The sequence below is a fragment of the Pelodiscus sinensis genome, chromosome 15 (genome assembly GCF_052426305.1).
Source record: "Pelodiscus sinensis isolate ZL-2025 chromosome 15, ASM5242630v1, whole genome shotgun sequence".
NCBI lineage: Eukaryota > Metazoa > Chordata > Testudines > Trionychidae > Pelodiscus > Pelodiscus sinensis.
Window position 1 is genome coordinate 30,603,415 of NC_143066.1, and position 12,292 is coordinate 30,615,706.

The 12,292-nt window shown below is 47.3% G+C and overlaps 1 protein-coding gene across 3 annotated transcripts in view; it reads left to right on the plus strand.

Annotated features, from left to right (window-relative positions):
* The window catches only part of LOC102443372 (kinesin-like protein KIF19), a 53,409-nt gene extending 41,371 nt beyond the window's left edge, over nucleotides 1-12,038 (plus strand). For 2 of the 3 annotated variants that reach the window (XM_075899600.2, XM_075899601.2), the window contains exons 13-20: nucleotides 1,611-1,881; nucleotides 2,137-2,258; nucleotides 3,267-3,403; nucleotides 5,012-5,117; nucleotides 8,186-8,638; nucleotides 9,048-9,213; nucleotides 10,258-10,365; nucleotides 11,305-12,038. In XM_075899600.2, coding sequence (XP_075755715.2) covers nucleotides 1,611-1,881; nucleotides 2,137-2,258; nucleotides 3,267-3,403; nucleotides 5,012-5,117; nucleotides 8,186-8,638; nucleotides 9,048-9,213; nucleotides 10,258-10,365; nucleotides 11,305-11,381 — 1,440 coding nt within the window. In that variant the 3' untranslated portion in view covers nucleotides 11,382-12,038. The remainder of the gene's footprint in view (nucleotides 1-1,610; nucleotides 1,882-2,136; nucleotides 2,259-3,266; nucleotides 3,404-5,011; nucleotides 5,118-8,185; nucleotides 8,639-9,047; nucleotides 9,214-10,257; nucleotides 10,366-11,304) is intronic. The other variant, XM_075899602.2, reaches the window with a different exon arrangement.
* The last annotated feature ends 254 nt before the right edge of the window (nucleotides 12,039-12,292 follow it).

The following is a 12,292-nucleotide window of genomic DNA, read 5'->3' on the forward strand; positions in this document are numbered from 1 at the left end:
GTTGTTTTTTTTAAGGGAGTACTTACAATTTTTTTTTAAAAGGGGTACTTTATAAAAAAAAGGTTGAGAAACACTGGTACAGACGACTCTACAACACAGGCTTTTGTGACACTGCTTCATTTACTGTCTGTGACAGGGCGCCTGCCCTGCACTAGCCCTTTAAGACCAGAACTCAGGCCCTGAGCAGGGGCTGGAAACAGAGAGGCCAGCTGAAGATGTTTGGGCTAGGGAGAGCCCAGCTGGCAGCTATATAGAGAAGCACAGTTTACTTATGGGGGGAGCCAGTGAAGGGCTGACTGCGGAGGAAGCAGGAGTTCCTAGGAGGGAGACAAGCTGGGGATAGCCAGTTAGGGCTGGGAGAGGGCCAGCCAAGACTCCCCCTGACTAGGGGCTCTAGACAAAACCCTGGTTTGGAGGCGGATCATGATGCAGCCTACGTAAGCAGGGCAGTTGAGACAACCCCAATGCCAATGATGAGCAACCCATACAGACTGTAACTTGCCTTCAGAGGGGCTAGATGAGGACAGTCAGGGGGCACTGAGGCGGCTTGCACCCTGACACCGTCATAAAACTAAGGGGAAGAGATTGTACTTGTATTTCCCACTGGGAAGCAGAAGGATATTTGTTATGAGTCGTTGGGGAGTGTTGCTTTGGGAAATCATTACACCAGTATTCAGGAAGGTCATGCAGGGGAGTTTACAGGAACTTTTAAATATGGATAACATGGATTGGATGGAGCCATTGCATTGGTGGGCAAGCAGCGGCCCATCTGGCTACTAGGTGACACTTTATTTACTATTGCCCGCATGTAGGGTTGCCAGATTCCTTTGGTTTCCTTTCGTGTTGTTTTTTTTCCTACTGGTATTATTAAAGTGACACACATGTAAAGCCAGGGCAGGTGAAGTGAGGAGCGTGCTGATTGCACACAGCATTGACTGTAAGAGCCGTGTGCTTCCCCTACATCCAATCAAAGCTCTGGCACGGTTCAGTCGGCGCATCCTGCAAATCCAACATACGCAAGCACAGTGAGCAAAACCACCCTGTCCCAGGAGCCATCTTGGTTGCAACAATCTTCCAGCCCACTGAGATGAAGGAGGGCTACTCATGTGGCCCATTCAGTAGCCTAGATTGCCCCTTGCTGAGCTAGTGACTAGGAACTCCTGAGTTCTAATCCTGGATCCGCCTCTGATTTCTTCTTACTGGAGCAAGCCACAAACTATGTGCTTTTCCTCACATATAAAATGAAGACAGTGTTTCTGTACCTCCTTCTTAGGGGTGCTATGTGGATTCACTAGCCAATGTTTGTACAGTACTCCAATAATTCTTTATGCTTAAATAGCATTTCCCATTGGTACATTCTTCAGGCTGGAGGACTCTCTCCTCCTGTGTGCTTGGATGCTGCCTAGCCACATTGTCAGCCCTACCAGAATATAAATGAGCTTCATCATCATTGCTAAACAAAATGTACACGTATCCCATTTCTGGGAAGGGGTAGGTGTAGCGGCACTGGCTCAGACGCCTGAGCTGTATCTTGAGCATTTCATAAATAAATGGTACCTAACCTCAGTGCAGACCCACTGGTGCATGCAAGCCCTCGTCTTCCTTTTCAGTCCGAGCTGGAGCAGCGCTTGGCCAACGCCAAGAAAAAAGCCTCCCAGATGGAGAAGCTGTTACCCAAACAAATCACCAGTGAAGACCAACGAGAGGTGCTGAGGCTTCTCTGCAAGGCTCACGAGCTGGAAGTGGGGAACACGGAGTTGCAGGCAAATGCCTTGTACAGGGAGAACCTGCTGTGCCAGAAGGATTTTGTCATCCAGCGGCACCAGCAGCACAGGCTGCTCTGCGAGGAAATCATTCAGCAGCAGCAAATGCTGCTCAAAGGTAAAATTCCAACCCTTTTCCTGTCTGGAGAGAGAGCAGCTGAGGAACAAATGGAGAATATTAGAAATTATTAGCTAGCGAATGGAGAAGGCTAAAAATAATTCCATCTAAAGACCTTCCTGCTTGTGGGCCAAATTCTGCTCTGTCCTCCTTAGCTTTAATGTAAGCTGTGGGTTTTCAGCCCCTTTGACAAATCAGGCTCTCGGTTCCTTCTTCCGTGATCCCTAACTTTCTCCTTTCCCATCCCTGCTCTAGGCCATGACATCCCTGTCCCAGAGACGCTGAGGATGCTGTATCAACTGTACTACCGTGAGCTAGAGGAGGGGACCCTGACCCGCCTGCTCCTGATTCACTCAATGACGTCCAGCACATTGAGGGTGAGGCAGGGCTGAACCCAGCACACTCTCAGTGAATTCTATTCAGTGCCACACGTGGTGCTTTTCTGGACTGGGGCCTCCATACCACGCCACATGCTGGTTTGGGGAGGATAATAGGTCAGTCGCCATTCAGCAGATGGTCCTCTTCAGCCCACCTTCTGCGGAATGGCTGACGTTCAGGTGTTACTTAGGTGGGAATACTTGTTATTTAATGGATCTATTCTTGTTTCACTCAGAGCTTAAGGCTTCTGGAGGTAGAGAGGAACCAAGAGACAGCTGGAAGGGGCAGGGTAGTCCCCTATCATGTTGGGTTGGAGGTAGGGATGTGAATGGTTAATCAGTAAGCATCACCCTTACTGATGCTTACCGGTTATGGTTACCTGTCGGCCTGGCCTGGCCAGAGCAGCCCCGCCTGTCCCTCCCCTGGCCATTTGGCTGGTTGAGTGTGGCTATAGTGGCTAAGGCTTCAGAACAGGTTGCACACCACAGATATACAGGAACCAAACTTCTTCCAGATACTCTCTTTAATGTTGATGCATGATGGCAGGTTGTGGCTTTGGATCCTGAAGAAGGAAACTACATATGCTTCATCAGCCAATCTCCCGCATGTGATTAGGAGGCTGACCTTGTTGCAAAGACTCCATCAATAACTGGGCGTGTGTTGGGAAGCTTTGCTGTGCTGTGGATTGATGCCTTTTGAACCAAACAACCCCCTTTCGGTTTGTGGGCTGGAGGATTGACAGAAGCAGGTGAACTGGGGAAACCCTCTTACATGCCCCAGGCACCTTTCCACTTTTTCTCCTTGCTTCTTCAGTGCCAGACCAAAGCTGTGTCTCAAAATGAAACAAAATGCAGGATGTGATGAGGGGTTCAAGAAAGGGCAGGTGGCTACTGCATTTGGAGATCTATGTTTAAAGAAGCTGAGTAGAAAGAGGGGTTTGTACTGAAAAACATCTTTGCTGTGTCTGTTTACACTTCCACCAACCTCTTTTTCTTTTGTGGTCCCAGTGTGGCTCTGCATTGAATATAGCTCATCAGCTGGACCTAAACAAAGAAGAGGCCAGAAAAGTGCTCTCTGGCAACAAGAAGGATCTTCCTTGTGGAGCGAAATTTGAACTTCCATCCATCGTCTTGGAGTCAGATAGGTGAATGCATTTCCATCCTTCCTGGAGAATGGGCTGATCCTGGGTCTTGCAGCTCAGCAGTCAATTACAGTGTGCAACCCATGCAATTATGGCTAGGGGTCTGTCAACACTTTAATTGTATCCTACGTAACTTGCCCATTATCTTTTTTGGGTTGGATTGTGTGTGACTGGGGGAGAGACTGGGGTTATATTTTGAATGTGACTGATGCACCACTCATCTGCTCCTATCGATAGGTTGAAAGGGACATCAGTCTGTTACACATTTAGAGTATGTTTCGACTACATGTCACCAGAGGCATGTAAATTAGACAACCTGACATAGTCAATGAAGTCGGGATTTAAATATCCCCGGCTTCATTAAAATAAAAATGGCTGCTGCGCTGTGACAGCTCAGCTGATCGTTGGCACAGCGCGGCAGTCAAGACGTGGATCGGTTGATGGGAAAGCCTTTGTCAACTGCTCCTGTAAACCTCGTTTCACGAGGCATAAAGGAGCGGCCAACAAAGGCTTCCCCTGTCGACCGAGCCACGTCTTGACTGCCACGCTGTGCTGACGATCAGCTTAGCCGGCAAAGCGCGGCGGCCATTTTTATTTTAATGAAGCCGGGGATATTTAAATCCCAGATTCATTGACTATGTCGGGTAGTCTAATTTACATGGCTCTGGCGACAGAGGCATGTAGTCTAGACATACCCTTAGGGCATGCATCTCCTATGCCACAGGGGTTTGGTATTGGTTTGAACTCTGCAATCTTTTCATGTTCTGCCCAAGTCCTGGGCTCTCAGAAGATGCTGTTTGCACAAAGGTGAAAAATCACGTCACCTTAAGAAATTCAGTAACAGTGATATTACTCCAGGGGCCTGATTCTGACCCTATAGAAACCAGTGGCAAAACCCATGCTGATTTCAGTATGAGTAGGATTAGACTCATGGAGGCATCATCTGACATGGAAAATATAAAACTGCAATTTATTGGGCGGAGATCAAAGCAATGGCAGAGTCAAACAGGAATGAGAGGTGATTTGACAGACACAGTGCAAACCTGCACTGGTTTTTCTTATGGGGGCTGGACAGGAGAGCGGAAAAGGGAAATCAAAGACGTTCCAGTAATATACATACTAAGATGAATGTCGCTGAATGATGCAGAGCCTCTCCCTGTCCTCAAAAGTCTCTCCAACATGAGTCCCAAGCCAGATTTGGTTCCTAGAGGCCAGACCCCAAATGAGATACCATGCTAGAAGAACCTCCAGAAAAGCAAACCAGCAGTCCTTGCTCTATTATGCAATTGCAAGGTAGCTCTGTTTTAGGAGGAATCTTCTCCAGGGAGTGAGTGAATGGGGTGAGGGTGGGGGACTTTGGTTCTAAACCAATCAGTGAGAAAACCAATGCATATTAATAAAGCTCTTTTAAATGGGTTTGGGATCCTCTGTTTCCCTGAGTTCTGAGGTTCTCTTTCCACCCTAAATCTGCCCTCCCTTGCTTTTAAATCAGTCCTGTCTCCAAACATTCCAGAAGGGCTGTGTCTGGCTTTTCCCATGCCTGTTCTCTCTCTAAAGGCCTGGCTCTTATGCATGTAGTTCAGTCTGTTCATGTGAGTGTGTTTTTCACAGTGACAGCTACAGATCATCTAAAACTACACCTGTTAAGAAACTGGGGAATCCAGACACCCATCTCAGCCCTACTTTCTGTCACTCTGCAAGAACCCCGCTGCACCAGGTCAGTACTGGCGGGTACAAAGTTCAAGGTCTAGCTGCCAGAGAGAGCACTTTCTTCTGGCAAGAACAGAGTGCCTGCAGCAGCCAGACCCATCATCGCTGCACGATGCACTGAGGCGTTGAGAGTAGTTTTCTAGATGAGGAAGATAAATATTCATGTGCAGAACGTTAATCAGGCATTGGAATCAGGCCCCGGCTGTGGGTTCTACTCTCACCTCTACAATAGACTTAGCCAAATCAGCTGATCCCTACAGGCCCCAATAGTATGTCTATACACCAGAGATAGTAGTGTAACCCTTCTGCCAAACAGTGCCAGCAGCAGCCAGGGCCAGGTTCAATATCTAGGGGTCTCTCTCCATCCATCCAACACAGAACTGGCTCGAGCCCCAACCCAGTAACCTGGGAAATTCACACCACACCCCGGAGCGCCTCTGAGAGGCAATGCGTCCCCACTCGCAAGCAGAGAGTGTAGAAAAAGAAACTTTTAATAAAAAAGAGAGGGAAGTAGTATGGCATTAATCAGGGAAAACACCACAAATGGCGTTCATAACTAACCAAACCTATGAATAACAATCCCATCCGAAGTAGGTTGGGCATTGTCCTTTTCCTCCCAGGCTCTTAAGTCGAGCAATGTAAATTCCCCCTTCGCATGCCCAACTCTTCTCTGCACCCCACTCACAGTTGCTGCCGTGGGTCAGGGCAGACCCAGTGTTCAGAGGTGCATCCGCAGAGTTCACCTCCCATCCAGAGTGGGGAGGTAAAGAGGCATCTTACCCACTCCACTGGTCACCCACCATCTGCCTGCTCGCTGCTTTCTGGTGCTGCCCTGCTGGCCATTAGTCTCACCTTGCTGCTGTCGCTCTGCTGCCTTCTCATTACGCCCTTCCATCGCCACTCTGTTGGCTGCTCATCCTGCTGCCACCAGCTTGTGGTAGATTTGGCTCTGGGTTAAATCTAGTGATTTCAGCTCTTGGCCCAAAGCACAGTCCAGTCACAAGAAATTCCAGCATCCACTAGAGTAAATTTAAATAATAAGAGAGAGACTGTATGGAGCCTGTCTTCAGCATTATCATTGAAACAGTGGGGAGAAAAAGGTTGAACCAGTTTTACAGCTCACGTCTGGAGGTCATGTAGCCTGCTGACTCAGTCTTGCCCTCCCCAGCTTAATCTCACAGGGCTCTGGAAGGGGAGTCTCCGTCCATCTAAGTTTATTTAGTTACTGACAGTGTCTCTCTCCTTTGTGCCAGGTTAAGCACAGACTTTCTTCTTTTGTATTCCCACAATCTTTACAGACATTGCAATTAGTGTTACCACAATTTGTGACCAACACCAGCCAGGTTGATTACAATGAGCTGTGGAAGAAAACATTGTCCTCACTCTGAGTTTGTAAGCAACAAGTAGCCAGAGGCAGTTTTATTACGAGCTGCAGCAAGGGAAAAACTGGTTCAGACAGGGTGGGAGTCCCCCTCCTCACCGAGGCAGATCTTCGAATATAAGCAATTATGAAGCAGTTTATATACTGTCTATTAAATATAATAACAATAACAATTAGTCTCCTTCCCATTACAAACACCAATGGCTAACAGTTATTTAGTTCCACCCAGATGCTCCTTATCTCAAGGTCCCTACCAGAGTCAGCATTCTATCCTTATCTCCGTATGGAGGCGAGAGGCAAAGGCAGCGTCTAATTACAGATCTCGCATTGTCAGGCCACAGACTTAGCCTGACTCTTGCTCTCTTGTTAACAAGACCAAGATGGCTGCACACAAATTCCCTTATTCCCTTTTCCTGCCTCCACAGAGCAAAACACTATTCCATCAGCTGAATATCTAACACATCTAAGCAAAGCCAGCGGCAAACTGTATTTACATGAATGCCCCCAGGGTTTCTTTCCCATTCTAGCTGAAGCATTCATTCAGCCCCTGCTTACAGTAATAATCCCTACTATGCAGATGAGAAGGAAAAATGAATGTTCATGAAATGCTCTGGTACCCCTGTGATGTAAGTCATACAAATACCTTGATCAATACTACATAAATTATAGGGCAGGGAGTCATGTAACAGCTACCAGACACCTCTTGATTAGGGATGTGAACAACTAGTCGACAATCCAATAAGCAAATTCTTATTGGATAGTTGATACACTAGTTAACTAGTTGCTTCCCCGCTCCCCTTCATGCCTCTATCAGAAAGAAGCAGTGGTGGAGGGGCAGAAGAGGAGGGGATGTTTCAAAGTGGCAGCGCTGCATAGAGCCCGGGGCCAGACCCTGGGCTCCACCCGGTACAGCTGTTTTGAAATGTCACGTACAGCAGAGGGCCAGCTGAGGACTGCCTGAGTCCCCCGCTGTCCCCATGCTCCCTGCAGCACTTAGTGCTTCCAAGATGGAGGTGCACTTATTGACTAATTGAATAGTCAATGCAAATTGCATTGACTATTTGATTAGCCGATTAATCGAAATGTAACATCCCTACTCTCGATCAATAGCCAGGTCCCCATGACCAATGAATTTTCTATTCAGTGCATCGAAGGCACGAAGTAATATTTGTATGTGTGTCTGTCTGGAGGGAGGAAGATGACGAGGTAACTCTTGCCTGGGTGTCAAGCATCTCTGACATTTGCATTGAGGTGGCAATACTCAGACCCAGGGATGTTGGTTGTTTCCCAGAGAAGCTGAAGCTGGATGGAGTTTGGTACTTTCTGGTGTCACCTCCTGTTATGGAGCCCTTGTAAAGTTCTTTTAGGAAATCTAATCACAGGATTCTTTTGGGGCTAATTTGTGGACACTTTGGGAGTGACTATGACATGGCCTAATGCCTGAGCAGAGAACCAAAAGGCAGTTGTTACTACTGGCTCTAATTCCAAGGCTGGCTCCTTTTGTAACCTTGGGTATTTCTCTTACGTGGTCTACCTCAGTTTCCCCATCTGCAAAAATGGATTTGGTACCAACTTCTCTGGAGTGTGGTAGTAATTGATTCATCTTTGTAACAGACTTGGAAGATGAAAGACACCTTAAGTGTTAAGTAAAAAGCAAATTCTGAGTTGTTTGATTCTATGGCTTTGGTTTCTAGCAGAAGCCAACTGGCGATACAGCAGGAAAGATGACTTCCACTCTATGTTCCCCCACCTCCCTGGACTTAAATAGGAGAAAGTCGGCTGCAGAGATCACTCTTGCCTCACTGAGTCTGGAAGCCTTGACGGAGATTGCTATTAGCACCAAAAGCATCTCCCGCATTGCAGCCAGCCGTCGTTCCCGCGCTCAGCGCAGATTCCATACGAGTGAACTCACCTCGGGGCACTCCTTTGAGGAGGATATGTTGGAGCCAAAAAATCAGCATTCTCACTTCACTCCAGAGCCTCATGTGAAAGACACCATGAATATCGAAAGCATCCCAGCAGAACCCCGGAGAAAGGAGCAGCTGCACTACCCAGCCAGGAGAGACTTGAAGAAGGAACAAGAGAAATCCACAGAGAGGAAAACCAGGAAGAAAAGATCTCGCTCCCTGGAACTAACCTCTCAAAAGGTAGACACTTTGTATGTTTCCTTTGGGAGGGAAGGGCAGATCAGGCAGGGACCAGGTGGAGGACTTAGCTGAGGTGGTTTTGGAGGCAGTAGTGAAAGGAAGCCACTGGGAATGGGTGCAGCAGCAGACACAAATGATTGGAGAAACAGGTTGCATACAGTAGTGTCAGAGGATAAGGCTACGCCCAGGGATGGAGGAAGCACTGAGCTAAAACACAGATAATGTTTTGAATAACTCACGCTGGCACATCACACATCCTTAGTACTTTTCTACCCCTTCCTAAAAGACAGCCTGAGACTAACAAAGGAGCGAGGGATCCTTTTTTGATGTAGTGCGACCCACCAACAGAGAACAAAGCCTCCTGAAATGGGAGGTTCATGTCTAACGCTTTCTTGTTGGTGTCTTTCAGCTCTCGAAAACAAAACATTGGACCTCCTCAAGCCACAATATGGACTGTGTGTGTGAGGACCAGCTGCCCCGAGCTAAACTCTTCCAGATGTTGAAGGTCATGAGCAACCTATCCCATGTCACTGCTGCTGCCACAAAGGTGAAATTCCCCATCTGTCATCACACAGGTAGGACTCACTGTTCCTGAAGTGACTTCATATCTGTAGATTAGTTGTTGAGAATCAAGCCACAGCAGAGGTTTGTGCTAAAAATGAATTTAGTTAAAGAGCAAAATTGTGCACCAAAAATGTGTTTCAGCTGGGTAGACTTGATGGCTCATGATGGGCAAATGGGATTTCAGAAGCATTTCCTCTTGAGTGTTTCCACTGGCTCAAATATGTCCTCGTACTGTCGTGACCAAAAGTTATCATCTCACTTCTGTTCAGACCCATACATGAAACAAGCTACAGCCTCTCCCCGAGTTACGAACGAGTTACAGACCAAACACTTGGCCATAACTCGATCTGTTCGTAACTCGGACCCCATTGAGTTACATAGCAACTGCGCTCTTCGTAAGCGCGGGTCGCGTTCGTAACTTGGGGACCGCCTTTACGACCGCTCCATAGGAGCTTTGGTCGTAAATGCGAACAGTCGTAACTCGACCGTTTGCAACACGGAGACTGGCTGTATTGGTTTCTGACCTGTGCCCAGGTGACACGTGTCCACAACTGGAACTGGCTGTCCCATGGCCTCCATCTTCGCATCCTTAGCAAAGAGGTCAAACAGGCTGTATAACAACCTCACAGACTTAGGGCTAACCAGGCCAGGTCAGGTTGAGGTACGTGGTATTCGGACTGCTGCTGGATTGGCTCTCCACCCAATCTGTGGCTAAACATGGAGGACTTCAGGGTGGGATTTTTAAAGCTGGTTAGGGGAAGTGGATGCCCAATTCCCATTAAATTCTAACTGGAATCCGACATTCAGACCCCTATGGAGGCTTTAAAAGTCTCACTCCTTATCTTGATCCCTTCCACCAATGTGAAATTCTTTCCTTTTTAAGTTTCTTTCCAAAAGATAGATACAGTCAGCATTTCATTTGCAGCCCTTCCATTCATTTCATCTGGTCCATTAGTGAATCCTATATATTGAATTGTCATTCTTTGCTACATACACTCTGTTCCTTTCCCACTATTTATAGTAAATGTATCTTGTCTCTCTCTCATGCTACCAAGAATGCAGTCCATTACAAGTGCTAGAAATAGGCAACACGCCCCCAAGCACAGTTCAGCAGAGCAACGCATATCAGACCAGAGGGCAAGTCCTACAAAAGCAGGTCAAAGGTCAGTATGGAAGACATTGGTGTTCAGCTATTACTTTCTTTATTATGGTGCTTGCTCTGTCATAGTCCTAGTTGAATGCACTGTAGACGCCACACAAGCTGCTTGCTTGGAAAAGTGACCCTGTGGGTACGTCCCTTGCAGCCAAACTTTAAGCCACACAGCAGACAACTCACAGCATTCCAAACATATCAATTACATTCTTCCTCCCTAATAGCCAAAACTAACTCCTTAAGAGGAGAGAACTTTTTCAGATGTGCTCACAAACCCAGCCTGATCCATGTAGGAAGCACAGCTGTCATATGAACTAGCTGTCCGACAATATCCTCCTGCTATTTCATGCATTGCCCTGTGATTCTCCCAAATGCTTAAGGAAATGAATGAGAAGCTGGCTTTTTGTTTGGCCCCAAAACCACCAGGATCTCTTTTCAGCTCTTACCAATGCTGAGAGTACCTGGTGGAAATAGAGATCCACGGCTTAGTGTAGGGGTGGGGAACCTTTTTTGGGTTGGGAGCCACTGACCCACAGAAAAATCAGTCGGGGACTGCACACAAGTGCACACAAAAGCAAAAAAGAACAACCAACAACAAAAAAACAACCCACCTTCTCTGATGTGGCCCCCGACTGAGAAGGAGAAAGACATTCCTCACATTCCCCTTGCACACCAGAGCCGGGGGAGGGGGGAATGCTAGTAGATTTTGTGTGCTGCAGACCCATGTGGGGTGATAGGGGCTGGAGCGCCAGCACAGGCTCCCTAATACTGGAGGGGAGCCCTGAGCTCTGGGGGCCAGATCTAGGCAAGCCAGGGGCCACATCCAGGCCCAGGGCCTTCGATTCCCCACCCCTGGCTTAGTGCTTGCTTTGCTGTGTGATGCACATAGGCAAGATACTTCTCCTGTAATATGGTGATAAAAAACATCTCAATCTTCCTTCACGCACAGGGCCCGCAGATGGTGCCAGCAACCAGACGAAGAAGCAGCCATTCACCAGCTTGAGGAATCTACCGAGGTCAAAATAAAATCACCAGGGAGAGCAAGATTCCCAAGGAACCAGGTCGACAGGAGCATTTGAAAAGAGGGAGGGTTTTTCTTAAGACACATTTAAGACTGTGTTCTGAGGCTGGAAAGCAGAAGGGGTGGTATGCACACTGCTGGCTGCTTTCCCCCACATCCTTTCTACAGGGTTTTTCAGGTTTTTTGACTCTTTTGTGAGTCAAATGAAAAAGAAAAGGAAACCCCATTTGTCCATCAGCATTCTTAGCCGGGGAGAAGGCAGCATGGAGATTGCCATCTGGGACTTTGCACGTGCCGCATCCTCTCTTATCTGTGGAAACCACCCACGCATATGGGCAAGCTATTTCATTCTCAAAAGAAATTGCAGACTCTCTTAAAAAATTCCCTTTCCCCCTTCTCATTGCCTTGGAGCTGGAAAAGGTGAGGCCTATCTGGAATGCTGCTTAGTTGAGCAGATGTTTGGCAGTGGGAGCAGCCAGAGGCGTTCTAAGCATTTGGCCATGTGCAGAGCATTTTAGATCTGACTGTAGCTTGAAAAAGTGGTTTGGTGGCTGGCAGAGATTTTGTTATGAGCAGGGTTGGAGGTGAACAGAGGAAATGTGTGTTTCTTCTTAAAAAACACACCCTTCTTTCCAGCAGTTCTCCCCCCTTTGGTTTCTTGGAGGGACAAGGGACTAGGACATGCATTTTGTAAATTGGTTTCAGATGCAACATCTGATTTCAGATGTTGTTTCAGCAAAAACAACAAGGAGTCCAGTGGCACCTTAAAGACTAACAGTTTTTATTATGCCAGTGCCACCAGAGTCGATTTTGAAAATCAATAATAGACTTACAATTAGAGTTGTTTCCTGTTATTTTCTTAACCTTGCAAATAAACTGGCACAGGCCATTCCATTGAATAAATTTTGCCTGTACT